The 15,171-nt window shown below is 47.7% G+C and overlaps 9 protein-coding genes across 9 annotated transcripts; 5 read left to right on the top strand and 4 right to left on the bottom strand.

Moving 5' to 3' along the window:
* Positions 1-944: 944 nt before the first annotated feature.
* On the bottom strand, positions 945-1,298 carry FMAN_12011 (uncharacterized protein; the record flags this gene model as incomplete). Its single annotated transcript, XM_041824750.1, has 1 exon — positions 945-1,298. The coding sequence occupies one exon, from the start codon at positions 1,296-1,298 to the stop codon at positions 945-947; it is 354 nt and encodes a 117-aa protein (XP_041690199.1).
* Positions 1,299-1,721: 423 nt separating this feature from the next.
* On the bottom strand, positions 1,722-2,063 carry FMAN_12010 (uncharacterized protein; the record flags this gene model as incomplete). The annotated part of the gene is made up of 1 exon (XM_041824749.1): positions 1,722-2,063. One exon carries the CDS (start codon positions 2,061-2,063, stop codon positions 1,722-1,724), a length of 342 nt encoding a protein of 113 aa, XP_041690198.1.
* Positions 2,064-3,121: 1,058 nt separating this feature from the next.
* FMAN_12009 (uncharacterized protein) lies at positions 3,122-3,837 on the bottom strand (the record flags this gene model as incomplete). Its single annotated transcript, XM_041824748.1, has 2 exons — positions 3,122-3,244; positions 3,295-3,837. The coding sequence occupies 2 exons, from the start codon at positions 3,835-3,837 to the stop codon at positions 3,122-3,124; spliced, it is 666 nt and encodes a 221-aa protein (XP_041690197.1).
* Positions 3,838-5,056: 1,219 nt separating this feature from the next.
* On the bottom strand, positions 5,057-5,734 carry FMAN_12008 (uncharacterized protein; the record flags this gene model as incomplete). Its single annotated transcript, XM_041824747.1, has 2 exons — positions 5,057-5,340; positions 5,713-5,734. 2 exons carry the CDS (start codon positions 5,732-5,734, stop codon positions 5,057-5,059), a joined length of 306 nt encoding a protein of 101 aa, XP_041690196.1.
* Positions 5,735-6,411: 677 nt separating this feature from the next.
* FMAN_12007 (uncharacterized protein) lies at positions 6,412-8,081 on the top strand (the record flags this gene model as incomplete). The annotated part of the gene is made up of 4 exons (XM_041824746.1): positions 6,412-7,122; positions 7,175-7,781; positions 7,834-7,940; positions 7,992-8,081. The coding sequence occupies 4 exons, from the start codon at positions 6,412-6,414 to the stop codon at positions 8,079-8,081; spliced, it is 1,515 nt and encodes a 504-aa protein (XP_041690195.1).
* A 1,160-nt stretch (positions 8,082-9,241) lies between these two features.
* On the top strand, positions 9,242-10,195 carry FMAN_12006 (uncharacterized protein; the record flags this gene model as incomplete). Its single annotated transcript, XM_041824744.1, has 1 exon — positions 9,242-10,195. One exon carries the CDS (start codon positions 9,242-9,244, stop codon positions 10,193-10,195), a length of 954 nt encoding a protein of 317 aa, XP_041690194.1.
* A 572-nt stretch (positions 10,196-10,767) lies between these two features.
* FMAN_12005 (uncharacterized protein) lies at positions 10,768-11,694 on the top strand (the record flags this gene model as incomplete). Its single annotated transcript, XM_041824743.1, has 1 exon — positions 10,768-11,694. One exon carries the CDS (start codon positions 10,768-10,770, stop codon positions 11,692-11,694), a length of 927 nt encoding a protein of 308 aa, XP_041690193.1.
* A 369-nt stretch (positions 11,695-12,063) lies between these two features.
* On the top strand, positions 12,064-13,077 carry FMAN_12004 (uncharacterized protein; the record flags this gene model as incomplete). Its single annotated transcript, XM_041824742.1, has 1 exon — positions 12,064-13,077. One exon carries the CDS (start codon positions 12,064-12,066, stop codon positions 13,075-13,077), a length of 1,014 nt encoding a protein of 337 aa, XP_041690192.1.
* A 436-nt stretch (positions 13,078-13,513) lies between these two features.
* FMAN_12003 (uncharacterized protein) lies at positions 13,514-15,151 on the top strand (the record flags this gene model as incomplete). Its single annotated transcript, XM_041824741.1, has 1 exon — positions 13,514-15,151. The coding sequence occupies one exon, from the start codon at positions 13,514-13,516 to the stop codon at positions 15,149-15,151; it is 1,638 nt and encodes a 545-aa protein (XP_041690191.1).
* Positions 15,152-15,171: the final 20 nt, after the last annotated feature.

The raw sequence follows: 15,171 nt of genomic DNA, 5'->3' as shown, positions 1-15,171 counted from the left end.
TATATTAATTTCTCTATTTAAAACCCTAACTGTTATAAAGCTAAAAAGGCAATATAGGCAATAAATAAAGAGCTTAAGCTAGTTATAAAAGAGAAATAAAAACTTAAAAATAAAATAAGAAGGCTAGGGCTTTATAACCTATTAGATAAAAAGCCTATATAGTCTTAAAATAAGGCTAATAGTAAGCTAATAAAAGAGGGAAAAAAAGGCAGTATTAATTAATAGTAATACTATATTAAGATCTTAATTCTTAAATTACTTCCTTTTATAAAAAAATATAAAAAGAAAAGATTAAATACCTTTATATAAAAAGATTAAGCTTTTAGTTATAAATACTATATATAGTAGCTTTTATATAATATTAAGGGAGTTTAGAGACTTCTTTAGTATTTAAATTTGCCAGATTTAAATGCTATTAAGCCTGCCTGGCTATAAATAAAGAGGATAATAATAAAAAAAGGCGCCTTAAAGAATAGAAAGAAAGCTATTTATAAGTAGGAGGCTATATAAAATAACCTTCTATAGAAGTAGATTTAGGTATAAATAAAAAGAATTCCTATATATATTTAAAAAATTATAGCTTTAGAAGGTAAAAATAAGTATAAAGAAGGCAGGGATAAATAGGTATAAAAATCGATATTTTTAGGTACTAGCTCTTTTGCCTTACTTAGCGTGATTTTAGCGCCGGCAAAGACTTTTAGTATAAACCTCTGTATAAACTTATAAAATTCGGTAGCGTCTGTGGGCCCGTGTTCCGAATTCTAAGGTAGCTAATAGGTCAGTTTGCAAAACAAGATGCTGCAATTGGTTGAATAACTGTCGCCTGGATCCACAAGCGCTGCTCAATTTCGTAACTTTGGATGATCCTCTTGACTCGACCAGCACAACTTGGGAATGATGCGCGCTTATTAGGTCATATCGCTGACCTCGAAAAAAGCCGATATCTATCTACCCCAGAGCCGCTTCCAAAATCCGTTCTTATTCGCAGCCCTGTCTTGACGCCACTTCTCAATCATGGGCTGTCGCCAGTTCGAAAGCCACTCTTCCATCGCATCATCATAGGGGTGTCGGTCCGCCATCAGAGTCCTCCATAGGGCGCGGCTAGATCGTAAGCGCACGGCATCGTATCGCCATTCAAGAGGATATGTCTCTTTTCCTTTCCCAGAGGTTGAGAGTGGGCAAAGGGTGAAGTAGTAGAGGTCGTATTCGGTCCAAATGGCGTGGGTGTCGTCTGGATTGTCTTGGCGGAACTGCTGGAGCTGTCGGCCGAGGAGATACGGATTTGTGTTGCTATTCATGATGGTGTCGGATGGTAAGTTGGAAGGTTGAGAATTAGCTGGGGGCTGACATTTCCCATCTTTATCGTTTCTTCTGTTCACAAAATACGCAGTGCAGATTTCTTTATCTCTTGTCAATTGATCTGTGACAGTGGTATGAAAGCCGGGCTTGTCGAGGCGTGTTCATTGTACATGGGTCAGCACAGGACATCAAGCCCGCTGTTTCAGCCTGACATTGAAAGTAAAGTGATAAAAGACAGTGGCACACTCGCAGGCAGAGAGCCTGCCAGTTCAGCGACCTGTCAAGGCGCTGCGTTCTCACCCAGATACGCAGAACTCGCCCTCATTTCCACTTGGTCGATACATCACGCATATTCGACAGGACTGGCATGAGAAATAGATAAGGATTCAAGTTCATATCGTTATATTACCCCGCGCAACTATTCAAGGCTTCAGCATGTTCTCTGCTTGCAAGCGATCTTGCTCAGTTAATTTGAAAATTGATGTGTCGTATGTTGGTGGTGACTGTTGTCGTTCTTTTTCCAGCTTCTCGTGATGCTCCCTGAATTCCTCTTCAACCTGTTTCATGTAATAACCTTTTTCTTTTGCTGGGAAATTCCTTTGCAACCAGTTCGGCTCTGCTTGCTTGGGCTCTTCTTTGCTATCTTTCTTGTCGTCTGCTTTCTCAAATAGACTTGCCATGCCTGTCACTGCGACTGCATAGAGCGTGCCGCCGATGAGGATGCTGGCCAGGGTTTCACCTCCTTTTGGTGCTTTTGGTGGCATGATGAGGGTATTCGGAGGGGCCTCTTGGTTCGGTGCTTACAACGGTCGGAACCAGAGATTTTGGGTGGTTTGTGATGGAGAGTAAAGTCTATGTGTTATTAGAGACTCGCTGGGATTGTAGTGCGTGATGGCGGTGTCGCTTGATGATGTGACGATGTGACTGCTCAATTGAATGATGAATGAAAGGTGGGGTTGGCACAAAGCAATTCTGAGACTTGCAGGGAGGGAAGAGCTCATCACTGGCTCCAAGAAGCGGATCATCTACTCTTCCGATCCGTCGCATGACATGGCAGTAAAAAGGTTCATGCTGTGGAGTAAGCGCTAGGTGCAGAACGAGAATAGCAGTGCAGGTCACAGCTTGCTACAGGTGGAGCTCATCTGATTTATTTTGTCAGGTAGTCCGAACCTAACTGTTATTTCTGACCACGTTGACAGGCAAAAAGGACGGGGACTTGTACTCCGTACCATGCGCGTAATTGGCTCACCCTTGAGCGAATTGTATGCCGCATCTCGGCAAGGAAAAGTCGCAGCACAGAACGGCCAGTCAACCATCACGCGTATTCTATTTCTTTCAAGTGGCCTAGATAGATAACTTCGATTCAGAGGCTCGACTTGAGAAAGTCACAATGGTTCTTATTTTTCATTTATTTTATACCATCTTCCAGCCGCTGGATCAGAAGTTCAATCAATCATCTGGCATCTTGTACCATTGAACTTGCAACCGAGCAGTGGGCACAGGTGGCTCGGTTACGTTCCTTGACATAGTTAGCTCTAATCTTGCCGACTCTTTGATTTGATAACGGATTGCAAGTTGGGGAGAAATGGTAGGTATACCAGTCTGATCGCGTTAACTGAAGTAACATTGAGGCTGCTTCATGCAACTGGAGCCCCGGCGCCAATGACGAGGAATACTATGCGCTAATGGATTGTTGGATTATTAGTCTCGTGGTTATTATGAAGAGGCCATCAGCACTTTAATTTTGACTGTCAAATTACTATATACATCACCATTCTCGATACTAGATACAAACGAACATTTCCCTTGCAAAGCAGGCTCCTTACCCACTCAACTGCTTGACAACAAAAGTTGTTCCAAGTTTCTGTGTCGCCGCATCGTTCGGATACTGAAGGTGCTGAGCATTGATACCATAGCCATGCGTCGTATCACAGACTCCATCGCCCTAATCACATTAGTAACCAATCTCAAGTCCCAGATCCGATGTGAACTTACAAAGATGCAAACGTCAAGCGTGCGAGAGATCCAGTTCTGGGGAATACCTCCTCCCCCAAAAGCCTCAAGCCCATTAACATTCTTTGTCGTCGTCCCCCCGTTATTATCAACATTACACGCTAACCCGCTCTTATGCAACGGATCACCAATCAGGAAAACTCCCTTAACAGCATCCCCAGCACTACCCGTCAACTGCGACAGCGCATTCACAGTCGCCGCAGCGCCCTGGGAGTAACCCTCTAGAATGAAGCATTCACTGGGGTTGGACGCCAAGACGCTCTTCACCTCACGGATGATGTCTTGGGTGCCTTGCGCGGAGTTTTGGTCGTAGCCGGCAGGGTACACGGTGTTGTAGATCTTGCCGCCGGGGAGTTGGGATGTGATTTGGGAGTTCATGGTGCGGAAGCCAGCGGAAGGACCTTGCATTTCGCCGGTGCCGCGGGTGTTGATTATGGTGTAGGATGTGCACTTTGCAGCTCTTGGGTTGGGAGCAGCGGCTGCGCAGCCTGTGAGGGCGAGGAAGGTGATGAACTGTGAAAGCATGGCTGAGACTTGATTGTTTGTTGAAGGTATGTGATGAATGTTGGGCTGGCTTGGAACTGACGGCTTTGCAGCCTGGATACTTATACTAACTTCTTTCTGCTGATCTAAGCTCTCAGCCACAAGTCTCAACTGCAAAAGCACCATCATCTATGATCACTGCTATCATCCACAATCTCAAACAACTCCCTCGCAAGAATCCCCCAAGTTGTATTAGTCCCATTCCCTCCGTTTCTCTACCGGACTTGTTCGGCACCCTCATCCGACCGCACGTGGCCGATCCTCTCGGCACATCATCTCGTCTTGTTCAATTTCAATGCCGCGATGACTCCATATTTTCCCCTTTTACAGTTGGGGGCCATTTGTATTGGCTTAGTTACGGGTTTAAGTCTGACCGTGGCGTCGGGACTGACTCGTGTTTCAACTGACTCGCGGTGTCTAACCGAATCTTGCTCTGGCTAGCCGGAAACGTTTGTCGATCATGGCTGTCTATGGGGTTTTGTTCCGGATCGTCTGTGTCAGGCTCACCGGACGTAAAGTCAAAGCGCACCCCATAAAATGCTTAGCCCCGTGTTTTAGTTGCGAATAGCGTATCGACCAGAACTCGGCCCGAGACTTCATTCGACCCAAGAGTCTCGAACAAGGCAGCTCTCTCGGCATTCAGATCAAGTCATTTGAGACAGTTTTTCAATATCTTTGCGCTGGGCACGCACCTCTTATCTTGTGCATACGGCAGATTCTTTACCTATAATCGTTGATAATCCCCCTGATATGTCGTATCGCCGGCTCTGTCACTGACCAAGAGTACCATGACTGGCGAAAGGTAAGCACTGCCTCCTGCCGCGAGCCGGGAGAATAAGCGGCCGGCACATCGTATGAATGCAGGTTCGGGTTCTCAATGCCCGGCCAGATGTGTTTGTTGTCCTCCTTGACCATCTTGTACAACTGCAGTACCTGAAGTTTAAGCTCAGCAATCAAGTCCTTGTAGTCATCTTGCGTGACGATATCCGCCCGCTGTTGAAGAATGTCGCTCATAGACTCCTCCTACAGATAAACATATCTCTCTTGCCCCGTCGCATCGGTTTTCTTCTGCAAGAACCCCTGCAGAGACTCTAGATCCTTCATTAGAAGAATCTTGAGAAGCGTCAGGGCCATTTTTAAGGAAACGCCGTAGTACAAAGGTTTCTCGATAACAGCCTCGAATGCATCTTCTCCCTTGAGATCAAGGAACGGCAAGATCATGTCGCGCCAGTCGTAACTGGAGCCGCCTTTCTTGTGAGCGAACGCCGAGGTTGTCGGCTAGGCAGAGACGCAGCATTTCAAGAGGTTCTCGGAGAGCAATCTCGACGGCTTCTCCGGTGCGGACATTGAGAATAGCAGTAATGTAGTCGTGACGAGCTTGCATGTAGGGACAAGTACTCTTGAAGAACCAGAAAAGGCCTACGGTATTATCGAAAGGGTTGCCATCGGTATCATCGCCAGGATTGGCGTGTAGCTTGGTATCTTCTCCGATGAGTTAGTCCTTAGTCTGCTTGATAGGAACGCACTGGACCTTGTGCCTTGGTCGGTCTGTCCTTTGATGAGGTTTGCCCCGCAGTACTTTGAAGCGATTATATCTATAATTAAGGCATTTTCTTTGCTATCTCAATGCTTGCTCCTTGTGCTGTTACGATTGGGACAGATAAAGGGAGACCTTGAGTGGGGCTACTCCTTTTGCTATGACGGAATAGTCTGTACCTGGAATATTGTTGTCCCGCATCCGACCCCGCAGTTGACAGCTTGATTTTTGTAAGAGGATCATAAGTAGCTTGTTATGCCTAGGGTAAGCAGGTTTAATTTAGAGCAACTGCCGCGATGCCGTATATATTCAGGTCTTACTGCGGATAGTAAGTCTCGCCATGATGCTGTTTGGGCTTCATCCTGTCATACTTGACCTGTCATTGGTAATAGTGTTGCCCAGACTTTTTTTCAACCTTGGCGAGTTGCGTCTCGCATTCACCGTCTTGGAAGGGATGCTCTCCAAAACCTTTCACATGTCGGATCCTCACTTCCGCGAATCAAGCCTTGAATCTCACAATTGAAGCCGACGTGAACTTGGTCATGATCAAGACGACATTTACTGTGCCTCACTAACAATCCAGTTCAAAACGCGGGGTAACGTTAGTTGAGCGGCATATACGACTGGGGTTCTATGCAAACCCTACCGAATTGAGAAATCAGCAGATCACGGAACTACCCATTCTGGGGCAATAAACCAGGAACGCTATTTCACTTGGTGAGTTCCCCGCGTAAAGTGCCATTCTGGGCAGGGGACCTGCCTGAAGAGAGCTACTGCCCATCATCTGATGATGCTGATCGCCAACTCCAGGTTTAGTGAATGCGACCTTACGCGGGGCTTTAGCTTTTGCTCGGCGTTCGTGCTAGACTTTCACATGGAACTCGCTTATCGGAGCGTAATTAACTCTATGTTTTTGGTTGTTGGGAATAAGCTTAAATACAATAGGATTACTTCTAATCTATTGAAAATGGCTGCTACTTGAACTTTATCGCCAGTGGTTCATCAATTCTCCCACCACCATGACAGTTCTTCGATGCTTGGCCGCATTGGGTTTGGCCGTTGGGGCTAGTGCTCTCACGTACAACACTTTCGACGGCCCCGGCTTCCCAGCCTGCCAGAATGTCTCGGCTGTTCGTGACGCAACTAGTGTCAAGGACATCCAAAACATTGTTCAAAACGCCATCAAGGCAGGCCAGAGGGTTCGCGCGTCTGGAAAAGCACATATGTGGTACGACACAATGTGTTCCGACGATCCGAATACTGTCATCGTTCGTACAGAGCAGGTCAATAAGATCTATGATCTTGACCTCGACGCTGGGACTGTGATGATCGAAGCTGGCGTGACATTCCTGCAGCTCGCAGATTACCTGCACCAACGCGGTGCATCTGCGGGATATACGCTTGTCAATTGGAACATCACTCTCGCCGGTTGTGTAGCCATGGGCGCGCACAGATCTTCTATTCGGGAGGACTCTATGGTTGCGGCTGGTGTTTTGGCTCTGGATATCATCGATGGCAACGGCGAGTTGCGACACCTGGAGCGTGATGATAGTGATGAGTGGCTTGCTGCCTCGACATCTCTTGGTCTCCTTGGTGTGATTGTGAGAATGAAGTTTAAGATCTATCCCGACTTTAAGGTCTACGCCGATCAGAAGACGCTCGACGAGGCTGATGTTCTAAACGGGGATATCTATGGTATGATTTCGCCTTATGCCACAGCCAATCTTTGGGTGAGTACTCCATACTCAGCTATACTTCTTGACCGGAACTAAATGATTGTAGTGGTGGCCCCACAAGAAGAAATTCCACTGGCGGTATTATGACGTCATTCCAACCGACAAGAGCGACCAGGAGGGTTTCCAGAATACTTTCTCAATAACCCAACTCGAAGCCGGCGCCATCACAGCTCTCTGGAACACCGGAAAAGGCGTCGCCCTCTCTAACCTCCTGGCCGAAGAGATCCTTTTTGGACAATGGGAAAACCCCAACTTTCGAGAAAAGACGACCAACGAACCTATCACCAAGTGGCCCGTCTATGGCTGGAACTACGACGTTCTCATCGGCGGTTTATATCCCGACCAAAAGCCAGTTTGGGAATACGGTATCCACGGTTATACTCTTGAACTTGCTTTCCCCGTGACTCAAGCAAATGCAATGCTTAAGCGCGTTCGTCAGCTCTTCGACAACGAGGCTAAGAAACTCAAGTTTATGGCATCGACCTACAGAAGCGGCATCAACATCAAGTTTGGCAGACCCTATTTCGATCTCCTGGGTCAGGTGACCTACGGTACTTCCGATGGCGCCGACTGGGATAAAGGTGCTATCATGTTGGACTTCCCATCTTACAAACCAAGTATCGGCGATGGACTGCGATATAACGAACCATTTTGTAAGTTGGCTCCATAGATCGCCAGGGAGTGATTCAGCTGACAGGTTGATAGATCACAAACTTGCGGAAACGCTCATTGACGAATTCCCGTGTCGTCCGCATTGGACCAAGAATACAAAAGAGGTATTTCAGCGCTCTGCGAAGAATCTCGACCCCGATGTAAGTTTGTTTCCACGCGACTGAGATCGGGATGCTGATATTGGCTTGAAGCATATTGCTCGTTTCAAGGCAGTCCGAGAGAAGTTTGACCCCGATGGTATCTTTCGCAGTGTTGTTGGTGAGGCAATTGGTATATATTAATGGCTCAAGGCTTGGATGAATGCCTCATCGTGTCTGGACTTTAAGCTTTAATTCTTTTCAGTGCCTATTTATGCGTTGAACAAGGATGCAGAGATTGGGAATGGTATTGGATTCGTTTTCATTGTCTGATCTGCTTCATGTAACAAAAAAGGTAGTTCTTTTGCTCATTCTCATGAGCCTGTTGTAGGCACTACACTTCTTGCTTCAAGCTTCGTCGATACGCTTAGGGATGTCAATCTGGCATCACGAGCAGGACCTTATAGTGTTTATGTAGCTTCAGTGTGAGGGAAGATGTTCTAATAGAATCTTCAAACACTCTAGATGCCCTTTAACGGAAGAGAAGGACATTGGAGGGCTCAATTTCGCATGCGCTCCAGGTTTTCTAAGATCTGTTGTCACTCAATAGTGTTTTTACTCAGTGCTATTATGTATTAGATGCAGTCAAGCAACAGATTCAAGGCGAGATCCCACGATGAGGAAGGGTGGGTCTGTTGTGAAGGTCATACAAGATCAAGTCAACATCACCGTATTATGTCTATTGTCATACCATAAAGTCACAAATTAAAGGGAATAAGAAGTTTTCAAGACAAGACATAATTTTGCCAACTATGGAGTTTCCTGAAAACTAAGAGTGCGCTATCGCTGCAAAGACAAAGTCAAAAGTGGTGTATCCTTTTCCTTTAGTTGGGGTCTCTAACCTTTTTATCTTGCAAAAACAAAAGCCGAATGCTGTCTCACACCCGCCATGTGGGGAGAACCGATTTGTCAGTTTCGTAGGTGATTCCCTTCGTGGAAGTGATGTAGACGGATTCATTCTTGGAGTTGATATAGATGACCTGGGGGGGAGGAACGCCATTGAAGGAAGTCGAGTAGTCCGGCCCATAAGCAGCAGGACCATAGACCCAGACAAGATGATCCGGAGCAAGGACATCGGGAAGATCAACAGTCTTCTCCTTGCCGTTGGCGTCCTTCCCAAGGATGATGTCCGAGCTGTCACAGCTGGCACCATACAGAACACAAGGCTTCGTCTTCTCAGAAGGAGCAGACGTGTACCACTCGAAGGAAATCTTGTTGGCCTCGTTTAGTCCGTGGAGAGTGCCGACGGAGAGAAAGACGCGTGAGACGGAAGCACCGGCGGTGTGCTTGGAGACGTTGATGACATGAGTCTGAAGCCATCCAGCTTTGGAGATGAAAGCGCGTCCGGGTTCCGTCATGAGGATCAGTTTGACGGGCCAGTCCGCGAAGACGGAGGAGAAAATGTCGATAGTGGGTTTGTTGTACTCGACGAACGAGGGGGAAGTCCTGGTAGAGATACCAGCCCATCCTCCACCGATGTTGGCCAGAGTCATGGTGATGCCGAGTTCGGTCTTGACACGGTCGAAGACACCACGGAAGAGCTGCCCAAACTGGACAAAAGCGTCGATAGCGACGTTTTGAGTCCCAGGGTGACCCGAGAGACCAATGAAAGTGAGACCATGCGCCTGAGCTTCCTCGATGATAGTGAAGGCCATTTCGGGATCGACCCCAAACTTGGCAGAGAAGGGCTTGTCGGAACCTTTTCCAGAACAGACAAGACGACAGAAAGGCTTGATGCTAGCGAGAATAGTGGCCACATCACAACCCTTACGTTTCGCAACGCGACCAGCTGCCTCGATCATACGATGGACCTGCGAAGTGCTATCAACAGCATAGTACTGAATACCAACTTCAATACCCCACTCAAGCTCGTTGGTTGGAAGATTGCAGTTCCCAAGCGAAATACGAGCGGGATTGATGCCTCTATCGACAAGGGGTTTGGCTTCACCCTTAGAGGCACAGTCGAAACCACATCGAAGCTGGTCGTACACGTCGGTGACGGGATTACCGGAGCAGGCCTTGACGGCGGCAAAGTGGACGACGTCGATGTTGGCGGTGGATGGCATGGAGGCTATGAAGTCGCGGACGGTGTCTTCGACGGTTGCGACGTCGATGACGAAGAGGGGCTTCTCGCGGTACTCGAGGGGGTGAGCGTTGTGGTGCTTGAAGGTGTCTTGGATGCCGGGGGACATCTTGGATGGGTAGATGATGGGTGCGGAGGGAGCCATGATGGGCAGACAGTTGGGATGAAAGGTTGACTGATCTTTGGTAAAGAGTAATAGTGAGAGGTTCTTGATGGTGGATGGGGTTTCTCGGATGAAGGCTGTTGACAAGATATTTGAGTCGAAGAGTTTCTATCCCGGATCAAAACATTATATATGGGAGTAGAACATCAGTTAATTCTCATCTTCAGTCGCAGTGGCAGTTTTCTTGTTCCAGTGGCACTTCATCTTGTTCGGTGCTTCTGACTCAAAGGGTATACCAGAACGCGGTATGGCAGTGCCATTGCAGTCTTGCTTGGTCCGTAACGCATTGGCACCTACTTTCATGTGTTCATAGCCCATTGTCAGCTCAGATGTCCTCAGTTCCTTTGTCCTTTGTTCTGACCTTACTTCGATCGAATAGCTGGAGTAGTCATGCGTACAAATCTACGACAGAACATGGACTTTGTTCATATAACCGATAAGAAAGTACTAAGAGTATAAGTATCAAAGGAATACCACAAGCCTGGATACAGCCCTAACGCACAATCGCAACTCAATCTTAACACAGACCCTCAAAGATAAGACATTCATCTCACCACCAAATCTAACAACTTTCGGCCGCTGTGATGGAGCTACCCAGAAGTCTCGACGTCTACAGAGACGACAATCTCATCATCCAGGACTCTGATGGCATTTTTGCACTTCCTCGTCCACTTCCGCCTCTTTCAACTGACACGCTTGTCAAATGTATTTTCGATGCTTACAGGAATAAGATCAAGGTGCGCCTCATGGCTCTCACAGATATTACCCCTTGTCTTTGCGCAGTTGCTCCGATTGAGAAAATTGAAGCTGGTATGGTGGCTATGGTGGTTACATCGGAAGTGGAGTACTACAAATTGCTGAGGAGCAATCCTGAAAACGGACAGCCGCGAACAGCCTCCTTATCGATTTTTTCAATGTACAAGGACTCATTTGACTTGATCGAGAATGCAGGGACTGTTATCCTTGCCTGGAGATTCTATGGAGTTGAGGATTCCCCGTTCCTGGATCGTCAAGGTAAGTTGTTGCCCCTCAGAGCTAACACACATCCAGACTTGTCTTATCCATCCCGGCTATCTGGCCAACCCTCTTCGAGTTCACAGACCGACAACCGTGATGCAACCGAAATCGAGACTCTTAGACTTGAGCTAGGCCAGGCAAGAGCCGAGGCGCTGAACAACAGGATCCTCAAAGAATACATGCAGGCAAAGTGGTTGACAACCATTTATGAGTGCGAGGACCAAGTAAGCGAGCGGCGAACTACCGAGCTGATCAAGAGGTGCATTGTGACGAGATTTGAACAGGCACAGAAGAAACACGGGAAGCCGCGGAAGATTGTTCTGTTGGCTACCGAGAAGCATGTTGATACCATGGCGGAAAAGATGACCAAGGATAAGGACGAAGAAGCAACGAGACCGTTTACAAAGTATGACTACGAGGTGTTTGTTCGGACGTTGTTCGCTGCTGTGAATGCGATTTTGAAGGAGGAGGAGAAAGCGGTGAAGGGGAACTAAGTGTTCAGCTCACAGAACAGAGACGTGATGGAAAGGATCGTGAGGGTAAATTGCTGGTGGGGAGATTGTATTTGAGCAGATACTGGGGACCTGGGGATGAGACAGTATGATTGTTTGGTAGCTGGCCTATTATTAAGAATTGTCATTGTAGCTTGTGGGAATGTTATTGTTCGAGAATTTGTGTGTTCTATTTGCATGTGAGGAATGGCTTGCGTAGAGGGTGAGATTGCTGACAAACAAATCAATAGTAGGGCAGAAAAAGGAATCCCGTTTGTTCATTTTTTGCCGACCCCAACTTTTTCCTCTTCACCATTCCACGGCTCCACCGCTTAACCTCCCTGGCTCTCTACGCTTCTAAAATATAACGAGATGGACATGATTTCAGATGCGACAGTGCCGCCGCCATGGAGCGTGCTCGAATTCACCTTTAGTACCAAGGATACCGACACCGAGTTTATAATAATGTGCAACTACCGCCAGTTCATGGTTCACGCCTCTGCAGACAGCTTCTCCCAGGCCCCGACCTTGAAAAATAAATATTTGTTCTTTTTGAAAGTTGCTGATAACTATGAGCTTGATGGGTACACGCTGGAAGACTTTTATGACTGGATTGTCGTGCCGCTTCTGCCTGAATTCAGACAAGTTCCAGAGATCACGACACCCTTGACATTGCAACACTTCCTCTTCCCTGAAACACACAGATATGATATCCGAGGAAATGGAGATAAGCTTGTCGCTGTTCCGTCCAACGATAGCAGCGAGGTGACCCCCATATTCGGTATTCAACTGCCAGAAGAGACTTGCGCGCCTTGGGCTTGGTATGATCCGAAGGACATTCAATTGCCCATGAAGAGAAATACCCACGGGCCGCCATCATGCAGGCCTTCTAAAGTTCTTTTGAAAGGTGGGAAGAGCGCTTTTTTCAAGCCTATGAGGCACGGAGACGAGAAGTCATTCATCAATGAGCTTGACAGATACAAGAGCATACACAACGCCCAGCTGGACGAGTCGCTTCGAGTCTCGCGTCTCATTGGCCTAGCGCGAGATGACACCGGGCGAGCCTTCGGCTTGCTCTTGACCTATATCGACTGCGGCCACAGAACCTTGCGCTGTGCAGCAAATCCGGACATATCGAGGGAGACGAGGCAAACATGGGCTCAGCAGGTCAATGATACGCTCCAGCAACTTCATGCTGCTGGTATTATCTGGGGTGATGCAAAGCCCGATAATGTACTTGTTGACCAAAAGAATGACGCGTGGCTGATTGACTTTGGTGGAGGGTTTACAAATGGTTGGGTGTCTAAGGAGCTGTCGGGAACTGTGGAGGGGGACTTACAGGGTTTGAAGAAGATAAATGACTTCTTACTTGGCCGAAGTCTGTAAGTCGTAGATGGCAGTCAAAAACCCAAGGCCAAAGTCTTAATATGCCAGTCGGATAAAATTTAGTGGTAGTTGATGAATACTAAATATTTTTTTTACAAGGGTGACGGAGGGACTGAGAACGCACTTAATAAAAGGTTAGCCGACTCGCCTTATCTTGTTTCCTTTGCTCTTCCAAGTAATCACTCTTCAGACTCAATTCGGTAGGCTCGGAGTCGGAAGCTCATCTCTCGCGAATGCGGGGTTGGAGACTCCAACAATTGGTCGAGCGACTTGTCAGCACTAACCATAATGCAACTCTGACAATCCCGTCATTGATAAATGCTGCCTTGATGAACATCCGTAAATCCCGAAATTCTCATGCGATGTAATGAAAACACCATCTTCGCCTTGAAGAAGCCAGGGCAAGCCCCATAAGTTTCACTCAAACCACGACAAAATGCCGCCCGTTGAACGCGGCTGGATCACCTTCTTCGTCGACCGCATCTTCGGGTGGTGGTCCGGCCTCCCCCGAGAAACAAGCAGCTACACAACCGAGTTCATCCAAATCCCAATCGAAGATGTAAAACTCGCTGCAAATCTATACCAGCCAACCACCCTTCCCCTCGGCACAATTCTCATCCGCACATCGTACGGCATCGCACCTCTCATGGCTCTCAGTAACGCACGTATGTTCGCTTCACGAGGCTATCAAGTCCTCCTCGCCGCCTGCAGAGGCACAGATCCCTCTGATGGCCAGGAAATCGTCCCTGCGGTTCATGAAGCACAAGATGGTCTTGCGACTGTTGCTTGGATGCGTGAACAGCCTTGGTATACTGGTTCTTTCGCTACTTACGGAGGATCGTACCTTGGACATACGCAGTGGGCTATTCTGACGGATCCACCGCCGGACATGAAAGCTGCTGTTATTAGTACCGGCCCAGTGGACTTTGGTGCTTTTACTTGGGGCACCGGGGCGATGGAAACTCATATGATTGCCTGGGCGGCTTTGATGACTGCTCCGAAGCGGGGTATCACTCCTGGCTTGCCATACATCAGGAAATTGCCTCAAACTTTACAGCCGGTTTATGATTCTCTGCCTCTGATGGATGGTATAAAGGACCATTTGCAGAATAAGGAGCCACCTTGGCTCGAAGAATTGATCAGCCAAAGTGATACATCGACTCCGTTTTGGTCGAGCGCTAATCAGAGTGTTGCACTGCAAAAGGTTAAGATTCCCATCTTGCAGTTTACAGGATGGAACGATAGCGTTTTGCCGATGGTCATGGACCAGCATCGTGTTCTCGTGGAACAAGGAGCACCGACTTTCCTAACCGTCGGCCCATGGTCACACCTTGGTTCACAACAAGGTCCAACATTGATTGAGGGCTTAAAGTTCTTTGACCACTATCTCGCCGGTCGCGGCGCGGCTCCTAGAACATCATCTTGTCGAGTTTTCGTTACAGGGTTGAATGAATGGCGAGATTTGGTCAGCTGGCCTCCGCTTGCTTCGTCCATACAAAGCTTCTACTTATCGCCCAAAACCCTGAGCAAGGAACAGCCTGAGCTTGCATCGGTCTCAACCTTTACATTTAACCCCAATGAGGCAACTCCTCCTATCGGTATGCCTCGACCTTTCGACGATGTGCAGCCCGCAAACTACAATGATACCGAGCTCGCGAAACGCTCAGATGTTGCGGTATTCGATACCGCGACTCTCGAGACTGATTTAGAAGTCTGCGGCAAACCAACCATTGAGCTTTATCACACCACCGATAATCCACACGCCGATATTCTAGTTCGGCTTAGCGAAGTCAATAACAGGGGAAAGTCTACACGTATAAGTGATGTTTATAAACGACTGGATCCTGCGAGAGGTCCTGAGCCGCTGAGCCTTGCGTTGGTGGACTGCGCGCATGTTTTCCGCAAGGGGAATAAGATTCGTGTGATCATCGCTGGTGGTGCACATCCAGCGTATTTGCGCAATCTGGGAACAGGGGAGAACCAGGCACATGGCGTGAAGACTGAACCTACAGTTCATACGATTCATCATTCTAAGGACGCTGTGTCGAGATTGATTTTGCCTGTCACGGCTTGAAATCAGCCGTGGATTTGGTC

The sequence above is a fragment of the Fusarium mangiferae genome (assembly GCF_900044065.1).
Source record: "Fusarium mangiferae strain MRC7560 genome assembly, contig: FMAN_scaffold018, whole genome shotgun sequence".
In the NCBI taxonomy this organism is placed as follows: domain Eukaryota; kingdom Fungi; phylum Ascomycota; class Sordariomycetes; order Hypocreales; family Nectriaceae; genus Fusarium; species Fusarium mangiferae.
Note: the sequence above shows the minus strand (reverse complement) of the source record. Positions and strands in the feature narration are given on the sequence as shown.